We start from the raw sequence: 27,946 nt of genomic DNA, 5'->3' as shown, positions 1-27,946 counted from the left end.
TGCATCGCCAAGCAGCAGTGCACATCTCCAGAGAAGATGTGCAGTTTTTCATGGGGAGAAGCTGTGCAAGTGACAAAGCCCAGCTTGGAGCAACTGAAAACCCCTGGGAGTGTTCTTCACCCCGACACTGAAGGAGTCCAGGCTTACAGCAGGAGCTCAGCTGGTGGCTTGTGCCAGGTATGGGGCTGGATTTGGTGATCAGATCCTTTGGCAGTGTGGTTACAACTGCTGATAATCACCACCTCCCCTGATTTTGCATTCTTTTTGGGGTCCATCTCTTTTGTACCCCATGTGCAAACTGCAAAGTAGCTTGGGTTGGTGGGCAGTGCAGATTTCTCCTCTGGCTGCAGTACTGCCTGGAGACTCATCTCCCAGCTCCTCAGCTGGGGCTGAGCACATGGTGACTGTCCTGTCCAGAGCTATCCCTGTGCCCAACAGATAAACAGCATTTCCTACCACTGGATCCTTATATTTGTAGGGTTTAAAGGGAGTGACATTTTGAGCAGAAATACCCAAAGCATGGTATTGCTCTGGGCTGTAAAAAGCACCTCTCCCATCTCAGCGCATCCCAGCAGTGCAGGGCAATGCTCGCTCCGCCCGGTGTGCCGGATGAAGGGGGTCTGGAGGCCTCTGAGGATGGCTGAGTGTCCCTCTGCCATCTGTGTGTGGCCCAGGTTGTGACTGCAGGCTTGGAGAAAGCTGGATTTACGCTGCCTGTGATGGTCCTGCACGGCCTGGGCCTGGAGAGGATGTTCCTGCAAGTGGGAAGGCAGGAAGCCAAGCGTGGGAAAAGGAGGGAAAAGGAGGATGATTGTGAGAAGAGTAAGAGGGAAGGAAAGGGCAGAGACAATAGTTCAACTTAGCAAAGAGGCAGTGATTGAGGGTGTGAGGATTTGGCACAGTATCTTCCTGAAAACCCTGAAGGTCCACAGGAAGAAAGTAATTTTGTGTTTAATTGAGCGCTGTGCACTGCCGGGAAGAAATCCATTCTGCACCGGACTCTTGCATCAGTTTTCCTGGTTTGGCCAGAAGGATGGGGGGTGGGGTGAGGGTTGGAATAAGGAGGGTGCTCCATGTTTGCCTCTTAGGCATTTTGCAGTGCAGTTCAGACGTTGTTTGCAAGACTAGGACACAAAATCGTTTTCTTCATTCACTCTTCTCCCCACAAGAAACACGGATTGCTCTAAAGCCTGAAGTCGAAGGTCATTACATTGAAAGACGTTTTTCCAGTGACTTCAGCATCGCATCTTTCAGGGGCTGTGGAAATTTGCTCCCTTTTCCCCAGGAATTGATTTTACATTGTCAGGATTGTTTTGTAGAGTACAAGTGCATTCATTCTTTATATTTTTATAAATATGTAGATATATAGAGATGTAGTCATGCAGTATAATTAAAGATCTATGTGCATTGAATGTTTGTGGAATGGTGTTTATGTTTTGAGGATAGCTCCTTTTTTCAGTTGCTCTTCCATCATCTTGTACTTAAAATGCAAATACAATTTCCCTGCCCATGGCAGGGGCCTTGCAACTAGATCCTCTTCAAAGTCCCTTCCAATCCACACCTTTCCATGATCTGTCAGCGTATTATGCTGGTAGTTCTGGAATGCTTTGCTGTTTGACATTGATTTCACCTCAAGTTTTATCCTTTAGTCAGGCATGAAAAATGTAGTGGCACAATTAGGATAGAAACTAGAAGAGTTTGTGCTGGAGTTGGGGTTTTTTTTCACACTTTAAGTTCTATGTCCCTCAGGTCTGGCTTTGTGAATCTGAGGGTCTCTTGGTTTACATGAACTTTTTGTTTCCCTCTACTCAAAATTAGAAGAAAAAAAAAATCCCACTATTCTATGGCAAAATCCCCGGAGATTTCCATTATTTGGACTAAGAATGTCCCAGAGCTTTGTCATTGTTCTGGAAGGGCCTGGAGGAGTTTTGCTCATTTTCCCAGGCCCTTGCTTTGCTTTTCCAGCGCTGCATCTGGGGGTCATACGTAAGGTTACGAATCAAAGCCGGAAGATTTGCATGCTAATATAAACTACACGCAAGCGTTGCTGCCGAGCAGGAGCCCTGGTCGCTGGAAGCCAGGAGGGAGGCTGGGCTGCAGCGACAACGCCTCTGCGCCCGCGAGGCAGAGCCAGCCGCGGTGCGCTGCGCCCGCGCCTGCTCCAGCACTGCACCTGAGCTCCACGGCTGGGGAAATGCAGCAGACCCAGCCCGCTGCTACGGTGCACAAGGGCCCTTGTTCTCAGAGAGAAAGGTGCTCCGAGCCATCTCCCGCAGGCACAAACAACTCGGTGCAGAGCTGGGTGAGACTTGGTGCTATGCGGAAAACAGCAGTTTCCAGGTCGTGCTTTGTCTCTCTCTGTGTCTTGTCAGTCTTGATGCACTTCACAGTAGCAAGCAGGTTTTTGTTGGTTCTCATTTGACCAAGCTATTCCTGTATCTCTGGCCCCAGAGTAATCGATAGCAAAGATCCCTTTGCCTGAAATACGAGCAGAGCTTTTCTCTTCCTATTTTGAACATCCCTCAAGTCAATTCCTCTTGTGCCAAAATTAATTCAGCTGCTTCTCTCATAAGCTTCTTTGATTTGGCAGCATCCTTCTATATTTTACCAATTGTGCTTTCATGTGAGGTTTGACCCAGCACCATGAAGGGAATTAAACTCTTCCTATTGGCTTCTGTGAGTCTAATGATGCTGTAATGGCAGTCATAATCAGATGCAGCTTCTACCCATTTGGACCAGGATTGGATTTAATATATAAGCATTGCCCTCATCTGAATGATCATCACCACTGATGGCAGCAGAGTGATCTCTTACAGCTGAAGATTGCAAGATGTGTTTTAAACGCAGGAGTGATTTTAAAAATGTTCATATCTGCCTCAATACTTTCCTTTTAAAACTCATTTCATTTGAAGAAGGACAAAGCCAGTTTTGAGTCAGTTTTTAAGATTTGTTCCTTTGTGGAGAAAAAGACAGGGGAATGAAGTAATTTCATATTGGAAAGTAATTTTTAAAGTGTTGTTTCCCTTTGGTGTCTTTCTTTTTCCTTGCAGCTGGCATGATGATGTAGGAGCTGAGAAGTAATTGGCCTAGAGGGACCTCCACCTCACTTCCCAATTCAGCACTAGCACTGAGGATTCTCACATTAATCTGTACTCTTTGGAGGTGATATGTTTTGTTTCAGCGCAACTTCAATTGCCAATCAATCTCCCAGTTTAGTGAAATCAATGTAATTCCTGTATTCAAAAGCCGTCAGTGAAACTTGGAGGATTTAAAATTCAGGAGTCTATTTTGTTTGTTGATCATTTCTTTGTCCAATTCTCCTTTCTTGAATGGAGATTCTCTTCTTCCACCAGGTCATGCTCATATTTTACAGCTGTCATGAAACACCAACCATCTGCTGAGGAGAAGGGCACAAGCATTGAGTTAAAATAGTTTATAGGTCAGATGGCATCCAGGTTTAAGAGGTGGTTAGCTGAAAAATCTTTACCTCCAAGTGTAGCTGTATTATTTTTGTTTTCTTGCCTTAGACAGCCTCTTTCAGACCTGGGTAGGGTATCTGAGAAGGCCACGAGGGAGGCAGGTTTCACAGAGAGCCTGTGTGTTCTTGTTTCCATTTTACATTTGTCACTCTACGATTCTAATGCTCTGTATTCTTTGATGTCCCATTTTCTAATAACCTGACAACTCTTTAAAGGCAGAAACTGAGTCTTGTGGTTCTTCTGCTTCACAAATAGCTCCATCACACGTGGAAAGTAAATGCAGGTGGATTGAGACAGACTGGAAACAGAAATGAGTCCACATTGTGCTTCACACAGATGCTCCCTCATGCACACATGTAAATGTAAAGGGTGGATGTTGTCCACTTCCTTTGTCTCCTCCCCTTGCAGGGGAGCTGCTGATCTGCTCCCAGAAGATAGGAAGTGGTAGTGGAGAAGTGACCAGTCTTTACTAGTCCTGTTTCTTTTTCTCTTTCCATAAGCTGTAGTTGTTGGATGTGCTGGAGTTAAGATGGCCTTGACAGGTCTTTGACATGACCCAGGATATCAGTTAAAAGCAAACAAAACCCTGCTAATGCAGCACAGATAACACATGTCTTCAAAAATCAGACACATTATATTCTCCTCACACACCCCCCAAGAATGAACTTAAATGAAGTCATCAAACAAGCCTGGCAAGAGGCTTGGAGGTGGTTTGTAACCAAGCTGCAGGGCTCCTGGCTGTTCCAGTTCTGCAGCTCTCTGGTCAAGTTGCTGCCACAAATCATGGGTGCAGGCTCCACTTTTTACCTTTTTATGCCTCTCACGGTCATTTGCATGGCCGTGCAGAGAAACACAGCAGGGAGGTTTTCTGGTTTTGGCTTATTGCTCTGATTGTCTGGGACAGCTTAGCATCTTCTTTGCAGGAAAATGCTGGAAAGGTCTGAAGACAGTGTTTAGAAACTCAAGTTGGTAAATGCCGAAAACCTGAGGGGTGAAGTTGAGACTAAGTCAGAATTTGAACTGTGGGCTTTAAAACCTCGTCAGTGCATGAGAAAAATATGGGAGGCTAAGTACTGTCTTATTCTGCCTGTGTAAACACGACGAGCTGGATTCGTCATTCAGACACAACCCTGCTCAGTGTCTGGTCTGTCCCCCTGGAGCTAGGAAACCAGCAAAATCATCCAGCCAGGTGCCTCCATACTCAAATGAGTTCCTGTGTTCCAGGGATGTCTGCTGGCTGGCTTGAGGCAGTTGTTCGCTATTCTCATTTGGTTTTAAGTACTGGGATTTGGCAAAGAGGAGTGGATTTCACCCTGGTTACTGCTCCACCAAGAGGAAGATCTGTGCCCATATAGGTCACAGTAGTGGTGTGGTTTTCTAAACTAGAATGGACCCAGTTTGAGTCTTGAGAATATGACTAGATTAGGAGCTAGAAAGGAGATTAATTTTGTGTACTCAGAGCAGATTTAGTGTGATATGACTATAGAGAGGCAGCATTAATCCAGCATTAATCTTTTTACACTGTAGTTTAGGGATGAAACAAGATCCACAAAAGAAATCAGTGGAGAAAGGAAAACTCTATCCCCCTTCCCTGATTTTTTTCTTTCCCCTCACTTGTATGTTTATTTTGATTGTAAATTAGCTTACAAATTCTGATGGAAACTGGAATTGCTGTGTCGTGCTTTAGTTGCCTGTGTGGTAGCTGCTCACAGATGAGAACTGGCAAATGCTAGAGCTGTTCAGTTTACTCTCTCCTGGCCTACTCTAACTCTGCTTTGCTTCCAAGACTTAGGTACGTGCAACATTTGTCCACGAGACCCCTGGGTCATTTTGGCTTTTTCTCAGTTACATTTTCCCCATTGGTAATGGAAACACGAGCTGGGTAGAGGGGTGTCCGTGAGACCACAGCTGGTGCATGAGAAAGGCAGACACCCCGCACCTGCGTGCAGCCGGCGTCACCCCCTCCTTGGGACTGCTCTGAGGCATCCTGCCCTGGCAGCAACCACCCTGCAAGGACCTTTGCTGTCTGGGGCTCTCTGGGTATCATATTTCTTCCAAGTCCCATCTCTGCTTCTCAGCTCAGTCTTCAAAATCCTGGAGTGAGAACAGCTCTGGAGTGGGTTTGAACGGCTCTTCTTTGGCCCTGCCCCGGCTGAGCTGCGGTACCTCGGAGACCATCGTGCTGAAAGGTGACCTCATGGCGTGGCACCAGTGATGGACTTACCACTGGCTTGGGATGAGGGTCTGACTTCATCTCTGTGGGAATTTCCCAGGTCTCACAGGGCTTTCTAGGGCCTTTTGGACGCTAGTGAGCTGGGCAAGAAGCCCATGCTGTGCTCACTGAATCCAGAGTCAGATGTGGTCCAAGCCAAGTGAAGGCACAGGTGATGTGTGTGAGAAGGGCTTACACTCTCTGTGCTTAGTCCTGGAGCATTCCACTCTTCTGTTGCCAGGCTGGCTCTTGTGTAGGGCAGAAATTGAGGATGCTAGGGCCCCTCATCCTGAGGAAACCCCAGCTACTGGTGCCAGTGTCTTACAGAAGATACCTAAAATCAACCAAACCACATCAGGAAGCTGAACAGCTTTGCTGCTTTGGTCATTAGGGTACCAAAATTGCTGTCTCTAGGCTAATATCGTTTCAAATCTGGATCTGGGCCAGCACCAATTTGTGCTCATCAGCACATCTTTGACGTTAAAATGGTTACACAGTGAGTGGGTGCAATGGTTGTACTCTGGTAATCTAGGGCACAGTTGTATGTTGACTTTGTTGCAGTTTAAGTTGTTTTAATGCAAACTCCTCCAGGTAAATGAAACAGCTGAAATTGCTGCAAGCCTCGAAGGAGCTGGGTTGGCTTTGCATGGAAGTGGACCAGGGAGCATTCACATGCTGAGCTGTGCTGGTGGAAAGCTTCCAGCTCACAGGTGGTGATAGCATCTGAATACAGGGGAGAAGGTGTATCTTTTCCAACTCAAACCTGATTCATAGGAGGACAAACATCCAACACTTTAATAGGAGTCTTTGAAGAAGTTGTTTTCCAGGATAAAAGGGGGTATTGTGATGGTATCTGCAGACAGACTGCACCAAAGTGTTGTCTTTTGCATTCACAGAACTCTCTGAATAGCTGGTGTTTACTGTAATTACTTATTAGAGGTTAACAGCCCGCTCTCTTATGTGTGCAGAGATATTTCTGGTTTCTGCTTTTCAATCTTCCCTTTGCCAATAGCTCTTGTATTTGTGTATTTTCTTACCTTGGTCTCATCCGACAACCAGTTTCAGACATTTGTCTTCCACTCCAGCTCATCTGGCTGTAGACAAGAAGACATTAACCTCTAAAAAAACAATTGAAAAATCCGTCACATGAGAATAACCTGAATTTGTTACCTCTGGGGTTTGTGCTGGCTAGAACTGGATATTTTCCATTGAAAACAAGACAGTCAATGGTAAGGTCATGCCCAGTGACGTTAGAGTTGGATGTGTTTTGTAGTAGGAAGTCATCTCTTCTCATTGCTTGTGTAGGCAGTAAAGGGAGAGCAATGACTTCAGTTTACAGTACGTTTTCTGCTCTGTGGTGAGTAAAGTAGAAGTTTCCCAGAGCTAGAATTAAACAACAATAATTAGTATCTGATAAAATCCCCCTGGCACCCTGCACCTTCTTTCATAAGCTGTGAATATCAAGAGTTACTTATCAAGTTCAGTTCCTGATGAATATTCTACAGTCTTTAAAGGCCTGGTCCTTGTTTCTCTGAAGAAGGGTTTATTTTAAAATACAATGTAGATTAAAAAAGACTGGACTTGGGAAATTCAAACATGAACATTTCTTAGTGGCTGGAGCACCCAGTGATTGTGCAGTGAGTTGTTTGTCATTTGTACTTCAATTTTCGTTCATTGTTAAGGAGCTTTTGTTAAGGATTTTTAAGGTGGAGCATTTGAATAGTATCTGTGTTTTGACTCCTTTATGATTATAAACATGGCAGATACATAAAGCACATCTCTTTGCCTGTAGTAATTAATTACTGTAGTAATTTGGAATCTCAATTACAGTTTAGCTGTGTGTAGGAAAAACACTGCACTTACATGAAAGAGCTTGCTCCAGGACTTTGATTTTATCTTTTTTTATCAAGACAGAGTGTGCCAAGGAGCCGGGACTCCCTCGTGGGCAGGACCAGGTGCATGTTGGAGTGGTGGCTTGTGTGGCTCCGTTTTGGGGAGTTGCTGGATGCCACAGAAAGCCTTCCCTTGGCTCGGCAGGCGGCTGCCAGGGCGATGCTGGCTCTGCTGGGTGTTTGAGCGTGGGATGACTCCCTATTTATCCGATATTTCCTGCTGCCTCCTTGTCCTGCTGCATTTGCATGACCCCGGGCTCCCCCAGGACTGCTTTTCTCCCTCTCTCTTGGGATCTTGTTGATCGCTTTCACAGCAACCCGTTTAAAGATCTGAGGGGAAAAAAAAACCCCACCAAAAATGGTGAGGTAAGCTGATGTAATGTTTGCTGCTCATGAAAACGTTATGCATCTGACCAAGGCAGCAGAAGCAAATAACTTCCAAACTCAGGTCTCTAAGGGAGAGAAATGTGATATCTAAGGCTTCTGAAACCTCTAGACCTTACGTTTATAATCTGGCATTTTACAAATCTTTTACAGCCAAACCCCATTATTTTAAATGGTGGCTTTTGGGAAGCAATTTGATTTGGGCAAACAAGCAAAAAAGATCAATAGCTGTTTCAGGTTTTGCACCTGTCTCCCACCAAGCAGATTTTGAGCCCACTGGTTTCTCGCTTCACGCAGAACCAGGTTACGATAAAAGGCTTTTCTTGCTCCTGCTGTAATCTTTCCATGAAATAGAAGTCAATGTTATCTGCATGCTGCCCCATCCATCACTTACTGAGCTTAAGGAGGCCTTAGGCTCAAAAAGATTTAATTGCTGTCTTAAATGCACAGCAAAATCCTGGCTTGACTGAAGTCAGTGGCAACTCCATTCCCACAGAGCGTGAATTTCAGATCTGGGGATGTATCTGCACCATGCAGGGGGTGCTGCTCCTACACCTGTTCCCTGCAACAAATAAATCCAACCTCTTGCCCAGAATATCCCTGTGCACCCAACTCTGCCCCTTCTTGTGTCATGGAGGTGTTGTGCCACTTGCTGCACCACCAAACTGGAACCTTGAAGCAGGATTGACTTCTGCCTGGATTAAATTTTGATCAAGCAGATTGTAGGCTGTTAAAAATTTCAGGAGCACACAGTGTTTGTGGGTTCTGAAGAGTAGCACAGAGAAGCCTGGAGTGCCATGAAATTCAAAGTGCCTGGATGACTGTGGCATATGTGCTTTGTTTCTAGTTTCTGAAGAAAAAAATGGGTAATGAAAGAAAAACTATAATCTTTATTTGCATGTGCAATATGTTTCTCCTCCTGTCTCATCCCTTTTGTGAGAACTCAGGGCCAGAATTACAGTATCTGAAGTTGCTTTTGGAACCTATTCAGCTCCCATCTGTCCAGATCTGTTTTTAATTGAATGGGTTTTCCATCTGAAAGTAGATGTTGGATAGAGAATGAGTAGAAATATTTGTGTGTGAATTAGCTCAGAGTGAAGCTACAAACTTTTTTTTTTTTTTTTCCCCCACAACAAACACATGGAAAAATATTCTCCAGTGTGGTGTGGCCGGCCTGAAAATTGGCAACAGCAGCTTCCTTCCCAGGCTCTGACTCCTCTGCCTTGGCTGCATGGGTAAGATCTTTAAAGGGGACCTGAAATCTTCATGTTACACAGGCTTATCTCCCCTCCGTGCAGCAGGGCAGTGCTGATGTCACCCTTGTGTATATGGCATTGCAGGTAGGACGTCGGGTGGTTTGGTTTTCCAGGAGAATTATGAGATGCAGCAGAGTAACCTGGGTTTGTCAAGAGTCAGGCTCTTACCCCCGGGCAGTTTTCCCTTTTCCAGCCTTGATGGTCTCTGCCCTGGTGGGAAGAGCAGATATGTTTGATACAATCATGAGAATGACCCCAGATCTCCTTAATAGCGTGTGCTCAGCATCTCCAGTTATTGAATGCCATGAAACTGGGCTGCAGGAGATGGGATACAGACTGCCTTGAGGGACTGAATGTGGTTGTAAGAAGCAGAGAGGAAAATATGGCTGCAGGATCTCTGTGGTTTCTGGGAGGATACTTCTCCAACTTGGAAAGAAGAAAAAAATCCATTGGTGGTCCTTGGAAAAGTGTTGTTAACCCAAATACTGAACACCCACTCTTGGATTTTCATGCAATAATTTTTATTGATAAAAGTACAGAAGCAGTTGAATCAGTAGTTTGGAAGATGGTCTGGTGTCTTGGGGTAAATGAGGAAGAGTGTGGTGCTTATCCATCCCCCGTTGCTGGCAAAAGGGAGAGCAGTGCTGTGGCTGAGGGAGGAGGAATGCTTTCCTGTTTCCTCTGCCAGATTGTTATCTCAGTCCATATGTGAAACCTGGAAATTGCTTTAAAGGCCCAGGAGCTGTCCTAGCTGTGATTTTCATTATATTGATGTGTGGTCACCCTTGATAGCTCTGTCCTGTGTTTGCTGAAGTCTTGTTGCAGATCTGTCATCAAGGCAGCAGCACTGGCATCGGCCTGAGAGCCAGTGTATGAGAGAGCAGAACCTGGCCCATTTTAAACTTTTTAAAAAACATCTTTTGGAGGTACCAGGGTCAAAAGGAAGCATTTTTGTGGTTTTTATGTATTTATATGTATATGTTCAAGTTTGTGTGTGTGCATATGTATGCGTGTGCGTGCGAATCATCTTTCATCGCAGCTTCTGGCAAAAAGGTGTTTCTGTAAGAGGATTATTTTGGGGGTGGATTAGGGTTGGACAAGGGAAATCCTGGGCTTATTCCAGGCTTCTGTTGCTGTTCCCATCAATGCAAGGAAGCAGTGTCGCTCTCACTGTCCGGATTTACGTCACCTTCCAGTGGGTGCCAGAGGTGCGGAGTGGTCTGGTGTGACTCAGCAAGAGCTGCGTGCCGTGACAGGGTTTGGTGTCTGTCACACACGTATGGGTGTGAGTAAGCAGCTGTATTGCATGGCTGTAACTCCACAACACCTGTGGAGCTGTTTCCTTTGAATTTCCTGTTGAACCAGAGCCACTCCTTGCTTGGGAAGGGTGACAGCCACATCTCCATATACAAAGACAACTGGAGTGTGGGGTTGGAGATCAGCACCCCATGATGAGCTGTTGCTTCAAGGGTAGAATAACTCTCCCAGCCATGCCTGTAGTTGGCCCTGGGACCCTCCAAAGAGGACAGAAGGCAGGGTGTGCTACCACAGACCAGAAAATGTGGCGTCACTCAATTAGAGCTTTTATCCCAGATAGGGCAAAGCCGTTGGGAGCTGCTGATGGGGATGTGTGGGAGAGCACTGAGGATTTCCCCAAGATTTCTGCTGAAGGCTGCAACAGGCTTTAATTTAGGCTAGTCCTGCTCCCAGGGCTATATTCCTCACTGTGAGGGGGAACAGCCAGTGAGATCTGAAATTAATCTATGTTGACTGTTCTGCCTTTGCATGTATCCTGTGCTTTGTGGCCCCGGCTGATTTGTGTGTTCTTTTCCCTGAACAGGTCTATATCATCAACGTAACATGGTCTGACCTGACTTCCCAGATCATCTACCGGAGATATAGCAAGTTCTTTGACCTGCAGGTAAGTCTGTCCTGTCTAATATAAAATATTATTTATACTCATGCTTCTAGTCATGTTTCTAGCTGGGTTAATAGTGCCTTTAAATAAGGCTTTGTGCTTGTTTGGTCTGCTACATGTCATGATCTTGAAACTTTTCAGACTGTGCCCTTGTAGGGTATAAGATAAGTGGGTGGTATGCTCACAGTGAGTAACTTGCACTGTAAAGACATTTAAAGCTGACATTTTCATGAATGGTTCCTATTAAAGAAGGGATCTAATTTTAAATACTTCAGATGCACTTAAAAGAGAGAGAGTGCTACATTTTGGGCCCCCAGAAACTACTTACCCAAGCAACTGAAAACAACAGAGCTTTTGCACACTCCCACAGCAGCTCAGTCATGGAGACTGCCGTGGAAACTTTCCAGTCTCTCTTCCTAACCATCTACCTAGCCAGCCAGTGTCCTGGCTCCTGCTGTTTTGTACAGCTCCTTTGCTCTATTCTGTGCTTGTATGTTTAGATTTCATCACAAGCTTTCTTGCTGGATAGCTGCTGACCAAAGTCTGAAACCAGGAATCAGCTGCTTCATTTCTGGTAGTGCTCCCAGGCACCTGCATGGGTAGGGGGAGCTTTGGGGCTGGGGTTCTGTTTGACAATAATCCACATCCACTGATAGTTTTTTGTATCATTGTAGCTTTGTAGGCAGCAAAAATTTCCTGGGATAAAAGTAAAAGCTGTGATTTGAGACACTGTTGAACTTTGGGGGAAAAGGTTGATTTTTGGACTGGCGCTTGTGTTTGGAGCCGGGCTGAGGTTACAGTATCAAGTGAGTCCTCACTGTCAGTATTGAGGAGGTAGCTGACTGTGCTGTGTCCTGGAAAGTAACGCTGAGCCTTTTTGCATGATAAGTTAGGGGAAAAAGGGTTCTTATTTAGGGTATCTTAAAGAGCTCTAGTTTCATCTTCGCTCATCTCTGTGTTTCATTTCTGGTACTTGGAAACCTGAAGTCTCTAGGCTGTTTTGTAAGCTGTATCAATTATTATAGCCTCCTGGCCTTTTGCAAGAAATGTGACCATTTCTACAGCCGGTCCTAATTTCTATTTGCTGTGTGGCAGGAAGATAAGAGGGGGATGTTCTTAAGCTTCCTCTTGTGCCCATTTCCATTTCTAACTGGGCTGACGTGCCAGGCCTGCCAGTCCCACTGCTGTAAGAGGGTGTCAGCATCTTCTCTGTGTCTGCTCTACCTGCTAAAGATGCACAACTCCCTAGTCACAAACATTTGTTGTCAGCGTGCAAATTGTGGCCAAAACTGTTTCTTTCTTTTTCTCTCTTCTTTCTCTTTTTGCCCCAGTTCTGTTTTCATGTATATGTTGTTCTGGGTCTCCCGGCCTTTCCTGGTAGGTTTGAAAAGTTCCCATCAAGTGTGGAGTTATCAATGGGGTTAGTGTGTTGGACAGGAAATGATGTCTCAATCAGGGAGTGAGTCCTGAAAGGTCCCATTGATAAGTGCAAGGGGGCCTAGCCAGTGGAAAACTCCTGCTTGCATGACGCTTCTCCCCCCACGAGAAAATACGACAAGAAAGTAACAAAATTCCCTTCTTTAACCCTATTCCCTCACAGGGATCTCTGTCAGGGCCAACACTGCATGAGCAGTGACAGCCCTCTACAACAGCCCTCTTGCAGTGTGAGGTGCAGAGTTACAGAAATTGAGGTCTTCACTTGAGATTCCACAGTCCTGCCATGTCTCTGTTCTATGTCACTGTGTCCATCTGTGCCTCAGTTTCCTGGCTGCGAGATGGGGACAAGGCCCTACGTGCTCAGGCTGCCATAACGTGCTTTTAGACTCCCAAAGATGATTTTTATTTATCTCCTCCTATTACTCTTTCTGGATTTTTGATTATGCCTGAGCATCTCTTAAGTGAGGCAAAGGAAACTGCTTTGGGTCTTGAATAGAAATTCGTATTTCCAGCTCTAATGAAGCTTGCAAAGAGAGCTGGAAAAGCAAATGAACACTAAGGGGGTTGTTGGGTAACCCTTGCATTTTGGGAAACCTATAGCTCGATGTGCAGAGATTCTTGCTCACAGAGAAATTAGCTCTAGATCTTGGGATGACTTCTGCTTTCCAGATTTTTGCTGGAAGCTTGAGCTTCTAACCTAGCGCTGGTTGAACGTGGGGTTTGCAATCTGATACCATGCATGGTAAGGTGCTCTTTGCATAATCAATCTACTTTGTTAATGTCCCTGCTTATCCCCATGTGGCACTTCTAGGAGAAAGCCAAGCAAATTCTCAGGGAGTAATGCTCAGCCAGCTCACGGGCACCACTCATGTCCAAAACAGCTGGAGTCCACAGGTCTCTGCCAACTCCACTCACCCTGCTGTGTCAACGACAGAGCTGCACTTCAGGGCTTCTGAAGCCTGCACGTGTCTCATTTGCTCTTGACTGGTAGTGGAGGAACAAGGGCTGACTTGTAATGACTTAATCAGGGCTGCAGTGGCTGGCATTGACAGTGACACTGGATACGGCCCATGGGGAAACCCAGGGGGCTGCCCAGGAGCAAGCAGGGAGGAATAAGATAATTAATTTCACTGCTCCATTTTCATGTTTCTTTAAAAAAGAGCCCACCCTTCCCCAAACGGCTGTCTCTGTGGGAAGTGGCTCAGTGGTTTTGAGAGCTGTAGCATTAGAAGAAACAGCGTTTTTTTAAAATACTTCTTTTCAAATTCTATTAGGCACTGCAGAGTGTAAGAGACTGCTCTGTCCCAAGGACTCAAATCCAAGGAGAGTTTGGCTGTGCTATTTTAGCACTGCATATGCTTGAATTGGGGGTCAGGTTGTTTTTAAGTTTAGTAATAGAGCAGTAAGGCTGGTCATAGCATAGGATTTGTTTGCCCCACAAAGGCGTAAGAAGTACAGCAAACAGAACCTAAAGCAGCAAGCCAAGTGTCCACCCTGTGCTGCTTCAGTGAGCGCTGGATATCTGTAAACACAGATTTTAAATTAAATTAGGGCATTGCTGCATCGTTTAATTGTGCAACCAAGTCACATCTGCTCCTGAGCAAGGGTCAAATGATGGCAGCAGAATATAGGTGGGTGCCAGTGTTTCAGTAAATAGGATTGAAAAGATTGAATTAACTCTGCATAGATGAAAGCATTACTATAAATTGCTTGTCAAATCCAATTATCTGTTGTCTGTCACCCTGGGGAGACATTCGCACCTGAGCACCATGTGGGGTCAAAGCTACCTCCTAATGTAGTATTTTGAATGTTGTTTTCTTGCACTTGCCTGCAGTGCAGAACAGAGGAGTGTGAGGAGAGTGATGTTTTGATCACCTGTCAGTGGTGTGACAGGCTGGTGGCTCACTGGGACATGTTCCCTGGGTGCTGTTTGAGGTCTTCCATCATCACCGATGGATTTGCTGGTGGGGGTTGCAGACTCCTGTCCTGAGGTGATAGTTCGGTGATGCTTCTGCTGTCCCCAAAGGAGCTGAGAAAGGACACTCCTTTATTGGGAAAGCAGGGGTAGCTCATGCCATTTCCACTGTGCAGTAAAACACATCTACAGATGTAAGGCCTGTGGTTTTCTTGGTGGAAAGTGCTTTTGGAGGCTATTAGCAGAACAGGGGTTTGCAGCTGAGCGTGTGCATAAATAATTACCCAAAGCATAAGGTGGAGGAGTGTGGAGATGCAGACAGCTCTCACCCTCCCAGTGGCCATGCAGGGCTGGAAAACAACCACAAAGTTTGCAGCTGGCAAGTGTGAAGGATGTGTCTTTCCCCTCTCCCCATATCACCCTTGCATTGCCCAGTTGCCCAGTACCACCTCGGGCTTTTTTAGAGCTATTATGACCCCAGTTGTGCTGGCCCCACTGCTAAGAAACCCCCTCCCCAGCAAAGTGAGCAGGGAAAATGGGGCCAGGGATCCGTGCCTGGTCCCTCAGCTTCAGTCATCAGTGGACATCTGCTGCATTTTATCCAGGGAATCCAAGTGTTCTCCTCTGATTCCATGCCTGTACTACACAGTGCCTGCAGCCAGAGCATAAACAGGACCAGCAAGCACCTCAGCAGAGGGACCAGACCCTTTGTTCCGTGAGGATGGCTGGGTTTCTGTGTGCAGGGCTGGGGGAGGATCCTTTCTCACAGCAGGTGGAATGCAGCTTTCTCCAAGGCAAAACACAGCTGGATTTAGCAGCATGCCACGATCCCACATTGCGTGTTTGGCTGCGCAGGAGCCATGCAGCATCCCCCCGAGCCGTGGGGGAATGTTAGGTGGGCAGATCTCAGCCTCACCACACAACGACACACACAGGCGCTTTGGCTGCAAGGAGATGCCTGAAATGTCACAACGTTGAAAAGGCAAATAAACAAGGCTCTGTTCAAGCACTGGCTCTGTGTATCAGCCAAATATTATCTGCCCTACGTGGTTTGCTGATCTAAGCAGGTTTTCGTCAAAGTGACACAGAAAGAGGAACTCACTAGCAGCCAATTAGAAGGTTAAAAAAAGTAAAGACTATGAAGAATTTTATTAGGAAGAGGAAAGGCATGTAAATTGTTTTCATCCTGATGATAAAACACTAAGAGCTTCATTTGTTATTGCTGGGGTCATCCTGACTGTTTATAGTGCTGTAATGGAGTAACAGAGCATTGAAGATGACATTAAGCAAAAATGCTAGTATAAAAAATAGTAATTGCAACCTGTATCTCTGATTTTCTTAGTCAGATTTTAGCTCACATGAACGCCGCTGCTATCGATTGTTCTCCTGTCACCATTCTGTAAGAACATCCCTTTCTCCCCTTCTGCATTACCCCAAGCTGTATCAAATAGGGTAATGTCCGCTCTCATTCCCAGTTTGGTTGTAACTGTGCCACGTGCCTGAGCACCCTGGATTTCACTGGGTCACTATGATTTGAACCGGGACCTGATGGCTTTGGCATGCAGGCTTTCTGGGGCAGAGCAAAGAGGGAATTCTGTGATTCTGATGGAATTGTGTATATTCACTCCAGTAGTTAGTCTGGGTTAATTGCCCAATTGTGGTGGTCCTAATTCTGGTGGGCCAGTGCAGTCTAACTCAGTGATGATTGTTTTTGTAGGGCCTCTGGTATTTCGTGTTGTTCATGCTTTTAGCTCTGCAGGAGTGGTGAATGGACAAGTTGAAGCTTGCACTAAGTTTAGCAGTGGTGAAGAGCGTAGGTAAGAATGCGATGGGTTCTCCTGCTAACCCTCAACCCACCAGGCCTCTTTAGCAGGATCAGCAGTCCCCCACGGGTCTTCCCAGCCATGCAGAGCAGCAGGGTCACTCTGCAGTGGGTGGCCTCTCTTCTGCAGGTGCCACCCTGTGCGGAGCTGCTGGCTGGCACTGTGGGGAGGGAAGGAGAGCTGCTGCTGTGGCTCCGCACGAGATGCAGCTTGCCCCTCTTGCAGCGTGGGAGGTTTGTGTTGAAAGGATTCCCAGCCTCTGACGAGCTCAGTGAGTGTTTCTGTTGGGCTGCATGTGTGCATCGGAGGGTGCCTAAGGAAATGGGCAGGAAAGCTGGAGGAGAAGGTGTGGTTCAATGGGGCAGGGGTGGAACAGCATGGCAGATGTTGCTGCATCAGGCTGTGGCGCAAGGGCACAGTGAAATTGGTGTTTCTCCTGCTGGGCTCTGCATGTGCCTCCCTCTGCTCTGGGCTGTGCTGGCCTTGGCCAGCATGGGCTGGGTTGCAGACCATGTCTGTTCCCGTTCCCTTGGTGCGGAGTGCTAGGTCCCAGTATCCTGGCCCTGCTGTAGATGTTGAGAGCTGCTGTGAAATCCCTCTCCAGACTAGGGGCCTGGCTCCATATCTGACCCATCATGTTCAGACCCATTTCTTGGCTTCAGGGACATCTCTTATAATCTTGGAAATATGGGGATGGAGTTACTGCAACAGCTGTAGGGTTTTATTTATAGACAGCTTCCTTAAGAGCCTTACTGAAACTGAAACAAGACTGGGAAAATTCAGAGGAAATCTGAACATGAGTCTGTCAACACGTCTGTTCCCAAAGGTCAATGCTGGCTCCTTGGGGAGAAATGGCACATCCTTTCTTCTGAGTAAACACAGGCAAGTTGTTTGCTGCTGTTATCCCAGACAGTGCATGGAGAGACTTGCATTGCAAGGTTTGCAGGGGATGCAGAAAACCAGATTTCCAGGAGGAGCCCTGCGCTGTCTGTGAGAGTTGACTGTGTCTCCTGTATTTTAGCAGCTGTGCTGGAGTCCTGGTGCAGCCACACTTGCAAGGCTTGGCTTTCAGTAGGAGAGACCCCAGAATGACTGCTCTCAGAAAAATAACCCAGCAGCAGGCTTGTAACAGGCCTTCCCAGGGGAATTGAGTTGCCCCTGGGAGAAAATTAATAGCTGACATGGTTATTGAGCTGAGAATGGTTGTCTCCACTGACTTAAATCTATCTAAATACCATTTGTCCTTCCAACCCTCAGTGCTTTAGGATACCAGCTGGCTTGGGGCAGTATCTTTGTGTTCATTGAATAAATGGAATTGTTTATAATTCTAATTTCCATCATTATTTAAATGTTTGCTTGGCAAAACAATCTGTTCAGCTTCCAGTATTTGTTTTTAAAGAGACTTTACGCGTCAGACGAAGATGAGGGCCATGACGAGGAAATGGCAAAATGCCTGCCAACCTACAACAGGGGTGCATTGAATGACCATGGCAAAGAACCTGCAGCTGAGAAGGTGACCCAGCCTATGGGAACCCTCTCTTTCGTACTTCTTCACTGGGGTTCTGTTGGAGCACAAAGCTGACACTTGAATATTGCCCCTAATCTGCAGCATGGGAATCTCCTGCAGGGAAATATTTGCTGCTCAGCACCAATCCACCTCTCTGGCCAGGACATGGGTGACCTTAGAAAGTGAGGTGGTGGCTTAGCCAACTCCTCAGGGTGTGGCAGCAGCGAGGCAAGAGCAGAGGTGATTCCCATGCCACACTGTCTCGGAGGTCTGGTCTCCATATATAGTTAGGCAAATGGGTTTTGTTTGTTTGGGTTTCTTTAAGAAATATTTGGAGCATCACAAAGAGGTTGTTGGCTTCTTAGCTATGTCCTTTTAACTGTACATGGTCTGCCTCTATCAGGCACAGAAAACAGTGAAATTTGTCAAAAGTGTTATTTTCTGGAATTATTCCCTTGCTTTCTAGAGTTTTGGTTTGTGTAAATTGTCCTTACCATCAGTACTTAGATTTCCACTTATCACTGCCTTGGAGACTGTGAGGATGTTGGAGGACCTGTGCTGTGGGAAGGGCTCTCCTGGATACAACCACAGAGAGGAAAAGCAACAAGTTCTTCCTAATGAAATGAATTGACTTATATCAGCTGTGGAGGACTCAGACCTATTCTCATAGCTGTTGGTTGATTTACATGTTAAAAACCCAAAGTGTTAGGAGCAGGAGTCCCTGCAAGGTTGTGGTGCTAATGGAAATCTAAAAACCATGCCTGAAATTGCCAAAAATTCTGAACCATGGTGGAAGGCTTTGGTATGAGGCCCAGACGTGCTGGTTTTGTGCCTGGACATTCTGCATAATCCCTTGTATGAGATAATCATGATAAAAACTGGGCTGAAAAACCTTTCTTTATTTAGAGTGCATAAAGGCTCAGTGTATGCCTTCTGTGTTATCCCTCCTCCATCTCCATTATTTTGGTGTGGAAGATCTCCTCATAGATCTCCACAGCAGGACTTAAAGCTCAGTCTTGGGAGCTGCCCACTTGTTTGTTACCCTTGTTCCAGGTTTTGTTTGCTGGAACAATAAAACACAGGAGAGTGGTTTGGCTGCGGGGTCAGCCCCAGCCAAAGCTCTAGCTCTGGGTCTGCTGACCTCACACAGGCAGCAAATTCTCCAAGTGCCACTTTGGTTAAGAGGAAATATGCTAATAGAGATCAAGATCAGCCTTTTTACATTTATTTCTGGAACATCTGTGTGAAAATGAAATTCCTTGGCGGGATTTTTCCATGGCTGTTTTCTCCCCGAAGCACCCAAGCCCCGAAAGTTCAGGCATGACAGTTCCACCCCTTCCACTACGCCGTCGCTCTGCCGTAATGGCACTCAGCTTTCAATTATTTATACTGCCGGAAAATTGCACGGAGTTCACACCCCCAGCCCTGAAACACAATTCCTCTTTTGTGCAGGGAATACAATCCTTCACTTTCATTAAGTGTGCGGGGACCGAGATGAGAAGCGCCTGTTGTGTTCGCATCCCTTGGCTCGCGATGAGAGGAGCTGGTTGTTTTCACAAACGTCCTAAATAGCCCTGCAAGGGTTACGGGGAGTTTATTTACATTATTGCATTTAAGTGCAAATAGAAAATTGCCCAGCCATAATGGAAGGTTTATGCAGGGCTCTGTCAGGGCTCTTTTCCGTGTCACCTCACCCCTCCCGGCTTTCTGCTCTGACAGCCTCGGATGTGGGAAGGTCCTATCTGGAAGGAGCAGTAGCTCTCTCGGTCCTGTCACACCGTGGTTTGCTTACAGGACGCAGAAGAGCATCAACTGGCATCTCTTCCACTGTGGACTGTGTACAGCCCTGCCTGGCGTAGAGAAGGCTCCTGGTCAGGCTCACCCCAGCACTGGGTGCTATTTGCTTCGTTCCCACAGCATCTGAATGACTGATCTTTCCATCAGCAATGTATGGAGCATGAAGCTGGGAGTTTGTTTGCCCCCTGTTCCCTTCCTGCTTGCCTTTAGTCACAGCATGGTTCTTCTTTTCTGCAACCAGAGCAGTTTCATGTCTCGTGCAAACGCAAGTATTCACACTGCAGAACTGCCTTTTGCAATTTCCACTTCCCTCCCTTCAGGGGAAGCATTGAAGTGGAGTGGTCAGGGCAGTGAAACCCACAGAGCTGGTGAAGTCACACAAAAAGCAGGAATAGTGATGCTCTGAGGGGAGCACAGCTCTGTGCACACTCCTTCCTGGGTGCCCTGTTTGAACAGCACTCAGCCAAGCTGAGGGCTTTGCTCACCACCTTTTGCTTTTCCATTTAAAAGGAGAGCTCTGGTCTGTCAAGATCTGTGCAGGAAAGGAAGGACTTGAATTCTTACAGCACGTCAGATCCTTTGGCACTGGCCTGGCTGGCAGCCTGCTGAGTCCACACCTGCCATTGAGCATTAACCTACACAAGTGACCATAACTAAATTTTTTTTGAGCTATCCCACCTGGGACCCTCTGAAAATGCAAAGGCAGCAGAGCAGGGAGTTGCAGTCCAGTGAGGAGGTTCGCACTTCAACAAGTTGCTGACAAGTTCTTGATGACAGGAGCTGTGAATGAGCACACAAAGTAATAAGCAGAGATTCAGAAAAGCATCAAGTGTGTTTAAGATAATTTCTATAATTCTACAGTACGAGCAGAGCTCTCTATTAAAGCCATTCTTAAGACATCTGTGTCGATGCAGGGATGCCTCTGATTCACCAGGTCAGTCAAGGACAGGTCCTAATCGATTCAGTGGTGCTTTTGCAAACAGAGGTAACATCAGAGCTGTGTGTCTGGGTCTTGATGCATTTGTTTTTTAGAGGGTGTGTTAAGAAAACCAGTGAGACTTGCTGAGCTGCTCTCTTCAGCCAGGTGTTTTGAGAGAGGTGAAGGACAAACCACAAAAACACTGTAAAAGAGAGGGGGAGATGCCAAATGGGAAGAAATTAGAAAGCAAACCAGGAAAGGACTAAGTAAAATGATAATAGAGAAAAAAATATTTCAAAGGGCTAGGTTGAGTTTAATGATCGAAGTTTTATCTTAGAAGGGAATACACCTTGTCCACCTGGACCAAAAAATTATTTTGACTTTTCCTTTTATCTGGCTAATCTCTGGCTTTTGACAGCCCAGTGAGGAGGAATGTTGTGGCCTCTTTGTCATCTGGGAATGTTTGATATCCAAGTCCAGACTTTTCCTGGTCACTACGATGATGTGCTGCTGCTTGAACAAAATTGGCATGTGTCTTCCTTGTGAAGAAAGTATTTTGTGGGATGGCACATGACGAACACTCGCGTCCTTGTAACAGGTCCGGGTTGTCTGGTAGTTTTTTGGTGTGTTGGTAACTCTTGGTGCAGCTTTGCAAAAACCTCTGTTGCCTTGTGCAGTGCTCATTGTGTTACCGTGCCGAGGGTTAGAGGGGGCTGGTTGCTTGCACATAAAGGTAGGATTTAGCATTTGCTGCGTCAGGAGGTGGTAGAGATTCATTTGCCATTGGATTCTGGGAATAAGGTAGATGGAGCAAGTGATGTGCTCCATGAAGGCAGTCCCTGGCTATCCTTATGTAAAGGGAAAATTTGCAAAAGGTGCTTCCAAGGTAGACAGGAGTCCTACGAAGTTTCAGGTTGGTTCTGGGAGAGCCCTGGATTTTCCAGCTGAGCAGGGGTGTGCTGTGAGCTGCAGGAGCACTGGGGCTGTCAGTTCCTGCCTGCTGTTGTTAGGAAACCTCGTGCTGAATCCTGTTCCACTCTTAGGTCAAAATAGATTTCATTGCCTTAATGTGGAAATGTTTTTTTTGTGTAATGAGGAGCTTGGAGTCTGTGGTGTGGAAGAAGGAGAGGGGAACCTCTGGTGCGGCAGGAAGGTTATCTGGAAATATCCACCCATAAAATGGGGGCTATAATCAGCCCTCCTGGAGAAAGTTTATTCATTAATGTTTGTAAAATGCTTTGAAGTCTTTGGCTTGGAGTGCTTTTAACAGAGCCAAATGTTAGCTGTATTACACTAGCTAAGCCAGACCGTAATGACCATGTTCCCTCTCCTCCCCCTGAGCCCCCAGCCATTTCTCACGGGGTTTGGTGAAGAAATGAAACATCAGCAGAGTGACCAAACAGAAGTGAAGGGCTCAGCAGAAATATAAATAGTGTTTTTCGTTCTTGGGATTTTGTCCTGGTCTCATGGTGTCTTGTGGCTGGAAATGGAATTTGTAGAAGCGATGAGGAATTTATTTCTGAGCTTGTACCATGTTATCCCAGTGGGTAACTGGTTTAGGGACCCCCTGAGTTAGGATGCACTGGTGGCCTTTGGGTCATTACAGTTATCCTGTCTTGTCTCCATGGGAAGTCACCTGGGTGAGTCTGGCATGCTGGGATGGGAGGGAGATGTGGTTGTTGATGGAGTGCGTGGTGAGCAGGGCAAAGATTTATTTCACTGGGGCAAAACAGGGAGACCCCAGAGCAGGATGCAGGAAGAGCTGGTTTGATGGGCTGCTCAGCTCTGGCTGCCCCTAAATGCCCCTTACTCCACGCCTGTCCATTTCTTACCAGCACTGCATCTGCCCCTGTCAGTAACAGAATAGCATTTGCCTTTTGCTTTGCTTGATTTCCGGTCTCAGGAGGTGAAACTTGGTGATGGCATTGGTGACAGCAAGGATCATTCTTTTTCATGTGGAGGCACTAGGGGGGATTCAGTCCATGCTGTGTCCCCAGAGTACCTTGTGGGTGAGATTGCAGCACAGAGGCAGCAGGTAAATGGATGTGCCAGGAGACATGGGGTAAGGACACATCTTACAAAATCGTTCTCTGGGCTTGCTGGCATTTGCTCTGGGTGGCAACTAGGAACATCTCATTAGCATGACCTGGTGTGTCATGTGTTCAGACACAACCCGTAGCTCTCCTGGCCTGCTCTGACACTCTGGCCTCACCCAGGGCTAGGCTGGGATGGCTTCCTGCCTCAGGGGACTGCATTGCTGATCTTTGCTTGAAGATTTGAGGTGCCCAGACATGCCTTGGTATGGGGCAGGCTGCTCTGCATTGTTATGATGGTTCTCAGCTGGGTGAGAAAGGGGATGTCTCCAGCCCAGAGGCAGAGCACGCTCTGTTGTGTGCACCCTGTAGCAGGGATGCTGGGAAGGTGGCTTGGCAAAACAGAGGCACCAGCACCTCGCTCAAAGACATGATGTTTCTAGAGATATGTCGTCCTTCGAAAGCACCCTCTGATCCTGGAGCTCACAGCCAAAGACACCCTGCCCTCGCCTCTAATCTCATCTTTCCTCCAAGTGTCCGGTCCCTGGAAAGATGCAGCTCTCCAAGAAGACATTCCAGGGGCATTTAATCATTGCACTCGCTCCAGCCCTGCTGCGCTTGTGGTCTAAGCACCTGCTGTTTCATTTAATTAGCAACAAATGAGAGGCGTGGGTTGGGGGAAGAGAGAGCAGCGCCCCGGTGAAGTATTTGCTGCGATGTGATGTATTTTATTTTGGGTCCGGAATGGAGGCCATGAGGAACATTTTCCAGAGGGCTCCATAAACCGCCTCTGTTCACAGGGTGATTATTTGAGGAGGGAGGGGAGTGTGGATTTAAATCGGTGCCGCTAATTTCTGCTAACAACCACATTATTTTTAATTCATACTCCAGACTCCCTCCACCCATGGCTTGATGTTGGGAGCTGTGAATTTTCCAGGTCATTACAAAGTCCCTCTATAAAAGAGAGCCCTTTAAATATATTTAAAAAAATTGATTTCAAATGCAACAGGCTCTCAAATAAGTCAATATTCAGAATGGAAAACTAACTCTTTCGTTCCCTCAGAGTGGCCTGCTCATTTATTTGTATTTCGGTAGCACACACCAGCTCTGAGCAGAGCTATGTCTGTCTGGTGTGGGGCGTTGGAAAAGGCACGAGAAGCTGCAAGGTAAGTTGAAAGCTATAATGCCTTTGTTCCCTGTGACCAGTTAAGCTTGGGAGCTCTCTGTTGAAATCAGCGTGTTACATTGCCAGCAGTATTTCACTGTAAGGAAGGGAGATGGGGACAGCTGCGAAGGCAGACTTCAAGATTGAACCACTTGTGCTGGACAGTGGCTGTGTCCTGCTTTGGGAGATCAGCAGCTCCAGCTCTGTGCAGGGAAGATTAGTCACAGCTTCCATGTGCTCCAACCCACCAGCACTGGGGCTCTTTTTCTTCATGGGGCTGGCAAGTTTAACAATGACGTCTCATACTTCTACTGGTGCAAGCTGTAATTCTTAGTCTAAGGACACAGTTTCTCCAGGCAGTGAAAGCACCGTAAGAGCTGCAAGACAGGATACTGTCATTTTTCCCTGCCCTGACTAAAGCAGGAGAGTTGGGTTTTAGAGATTTGTCTTTTGGATTCCGTGTTCTGAAAGAGTTTATCTCCCGTGGAGGATAAGTTAACATGTCAGGTATCCAGATGCAGCAGTGGCTGTGGTCATGTTGAGAACTCAGACTGATCATTTTGTTCTCATGTGGGGTTTTAAATTCAGTCCTGGATATTGGGTGCTGCTCCAAGGACAGTAAAAGTTCACACAAAATTCTCATCATCTGAGATTGTCATAATCTTGGAATAGAGTAATTCTTGCTGTATGCCCATGCTACAGGCCTTCATTATTAGAACAGATTATTCCAGTTGGAAGGGACATAAAATGACCATGTAGTCCAGCTACATGAGCAGTTCTGGGCTGACAAAAATTAAAGCAAGTTAAGGGCATTGTCTAAATGCCTCTTAACTCTTGAGAGGCTTAGGGACCAACAAAGAGCTCCTCTAGGTAGCCAGTTCCAATTTTTGACCACCGTCTCAGTGAAGAATAAGCCAGTTTGTAGGTACTCGTTAACCACATAATCATTGTATGCTCACTGCTATCAGTGGGGCACCATAATGGCTCTTGGGTACTTCCCAGCTGGAGAGGCAAGTGTTATCGAGGTTTTCCTGGGAAGGGAATTCAGCTGTGCCTGAAAATTCAGTGGCATTGTGAAAAAACCGCCTCAACTTTACATGAGTGCCGAGGCATGGAAAAGTGGCTTCTGTGTCCTAGAAATCATTGACTTTGCAGAAATTGTGTCTTTCTCTTGCTTTTTGGAGTAGTTACATTGATTTTCTTTTTTTTTTTTTTTCAATCTGCTTGCAGGCACACAGGGGACCTGCACGTGTCCCAGAACTGTCAGACTCCTGCAAGTCAGCCTTATACTCAGAATCAACCCCATAACTCTCCAGCAGTATCTCTTCCTCATCTCAGTTTTTCCTTCTTTCTCTATGTTCCTATCTGATGATAGAAATGGGTTCTTTCTGCATGGATCAAATATGGAAGCAATACCTCGAGGGGCTCATTCAGATTCAGGATATGAAGTCTGGAGTTCTTTTTCTACCTCTGACATTTGAGAGATGCTTTTAAGTAGATGAGATACTATTACAGTGTCAGCCCATCTGTCAGCAGAATTGGTGTTTGAACCCTATTCCTTTGCTCAGTTTTAACAGAAAGGCAAGTGAAGCTGTCCCGCAGTTTACCTTGTTGCATGTCTCAGAATGGTTAGGAAGGGAAATCTGGTTTTGTTTTCAAGTCTCTATTGTACTTGCAGTGTTTAATGCTGTTCAGTCCCACATTCAGGCAAGTGGCTCTTGCAGTTTCTCTTGTAATGGAGAACAGGCCCTTTGCCTCCCCTTTCCCCTGCCGGCGCTTGCTTTCGAAATGTGAGCATCTTCCTCCGGCTTCAAATCCTTCTCCAGGTTGATACTGATCTGCAGGGTTCAAAGCAGGGGTGGGATTTCAAAGCCTCCTTGACCATATTGAATCTGCAGTGTGAAACTCGGGCCATGTTGAAAGCCTGAGTTTTGAGGCACATTTAATCACATCTCTGCACCTGTTAGGGTGGAAAAAATTTCTTCTGACTTTTGCTTCTGTTGTTCCTCAGCCACTCTCAGGTTCTTCTTTGTTCTTGGCCAGCACGATGTTCTCTGGCATCTGACCTCATGCAGAGACGTGCACCAGTCCCAGATGAAGGACTAGAAACAATTGTCTGCACCTGGCTCAGCAAAATAGTTATTTGTGTGTATGTGTGTGTCTGGTAGTGTAATTTATTTGGTCGGTTACTAGAGCCAAAGGAAGCCCTAATTAAGCAAGATAACTTTGCATCTGGGGTGCGGGTGAAGAGCATTCTCTGTGCTGGCCATGGGAGTGTAGCTGCTGCCCTCCCATGCTTTTTCTACCCGTGTTTGATGACAAAGGGAGGCTGGCAGTGGCTGTGCTTTGATGGGGCTGGTGTCTTGCTTTCTGATGGAAAATGGGCCAGTCTGTGCTCTGATATTTTTCTTACTCTCAGGGTGGTGCATACGTGGAACTCAATTTTTGAGTCGCTTGCGCCCAGTAGAAAGCAGTTGATGTGTCATTCCTTTTCCTAATCTCTCATTCTTTTTCCTTCTTTCCTGGTATCTTTTTCTTGTATTTTTTTAATTGGATTTCTAGTGCTGGGTTCTGCAGATGGCAGTTCTCTAGACCTGATTCCTTACAGCCGTAATGCTGAGGTGCTTAAGATAGATAACCCTGTGGAGGGCACAAGGATCATATGGGCTTTCAAAACCAGCAGCCAGGTCTCATAGGGCAGTGCCATCAGACAGCTTGACTGCTGCTCATAAGGGAATTACAGGGCCTGGATATGGCTTGAATCTCTTTGATGCAAGTTAGTGTCTTCCTGGATACTTTCTGTGACAGAATATCATCATGTAATTTCAGGAGGAGTCTGTAAAACGATAATTTCCTACTTGAACCAGGGGCTAGGGCAGAAGAGAGCTGTGTGGTGCCTGTAGCTTGTTGGCTAGGCTTGGAATTTTCAACACATTTTTAAGGAAGTTTCTACAATCTGGGCATCTTTCTGATGTTCCTTTATTGTGGCTTTGTGTGATGGAGAGGAGGAGAGAATAGACAAGTGCAAATCCACAGGAAGGATGAGAAATAGCCCTGGATGCCTGCACAGTGACCAGCAGGGCACAAATGCCTGTTGTGCTTGTTTGCCCTGCCTGTCTGCCCCATCCAGCTTCTAAAGCTGGCCACAAGATGTGGAAAGGCATAGAAATCTGCATCATCACTGCTGGATGTCCTGGATGGACATCAGCCTGCCCATCTGAGTAGTTTGTAGGTCACCTTCTTCCCCTCAGAAATATTTGGGAAGGAGCTGCTGGATGTGGCGAGTTGTGGCTACAGTTTCCTGTGGCTTGCTTTCCCCAGCACCTTTCCTTGAATCACCCAAGCACACCTTGCATCAGCACACAGCCAGTGTGTACCTTCAGCTGGCCACCATGGTTTGCATGTGTGGCCAGGCAGGCTGGAGAACACTTGTGATTTGTTTTATGGCTGAGTACATGCCTAGTTAAGTACAAACTGTTCCTGGTGCTGCACCGCTCCTCGAGTCACTGGGAGAGAGTCTGCCAGAGGAGAACAGGCATAAATGCTCACTGACAAGCTGGACATGTACTCAACTGCCTATGAATCCATGGGTGCTGGTGCTCAGCCCACATGGCCTGTGGCCACCCTTGGCTTAGAACTCTGCAGCTGCCCTGGCAGGGAAGGGAACAACAGCTCTGGCTTTCAAGCCAGCAATGTGCTGCCTGTGCTGGGTATCTCTAGCACCTGGTACTGCTGACCATGGTCTCACCGTCAGGTCTTGCAAATGCCACAGCAGGGATATAAGGCAGGAAACCTCCTGTGGAAGGACAGAGCTGGATGGAGTCCCTCTCCTCCTGGATGCAAGCATCTGCCTCCATGTGCTCTTTCTCTCTCACAACTTGTAGCAGTTCTCTCATCTGCAAGTTTGGAAAAGTCACAGCCCTGACAGTGTTTCTTGACAACGTGCCTGTGCCACTTAAAAGCTACTGAGATAAAAAAAGACCAAAATAACCCTACCGTTGTCAAAGACCGCCATCGATGCTTTTCATACTCTGCCAAATATTACATGTGATTAGTTGGTATGAATAGCACAGAATAGCATCTGGTCCACAAGGAATGCGTCCAGAGATGGATGATTATCATCTGAATGAAAATCCCAGCGTAGGGCTCGAGCCTGCTGAGCGTAACACGGAGGCCCTGTAAACACTTGGAGTGCCCACCCGGCTCTGA

At 46.5% G+C, this 27,946-nt stretch overlaps 1 protein-coding gene across 4 annotated transcripts in view; it reads left to right on the top strand.

Moving 5' to 3' along the window:
- The window catches only part of SH3PXD2A (SH3 and PX domains 2A), a 248,910-nt gene that overhangs the window by 31,026 nt on the left and 189,938 nt on the right, over positions 1–27,946 (top strand). For all 4 annotated transcript variants that reach the window (XM_040070646.2, XM_040070647.2, XM_040070645.2 and 1 more), the window contains exon 2: positions 11,064–11,144. In XM_040070646.2, coding sequence (XP_039926580.1) covers positions 11,064–11,144 — 81 coding nt within the window. The remainder of the gene's footprint in view (positions 1–11,063; positions 11,145–27,946) is intronic.

Source organism: Hirundo rustica, chromosome 8 (assembly GCF_015227805.2).
Source record: "Hirundo rustica isolate bHirRus1 chromosome 8, bHirRus1.pri.v3, whole genome shotgun sequence".
In the NCBI taxonomy this organism is placed as follows: Eukaryota; Metazoa; Chordata; class Aves; order Passeriformes; family Hirundinidae; genus Hirundo; species Hirundo rustica.
Note: the sequence above shows the minus strand (reverse complement) of the source record. Positions and strands in the feature narration are given on the sequence as shown.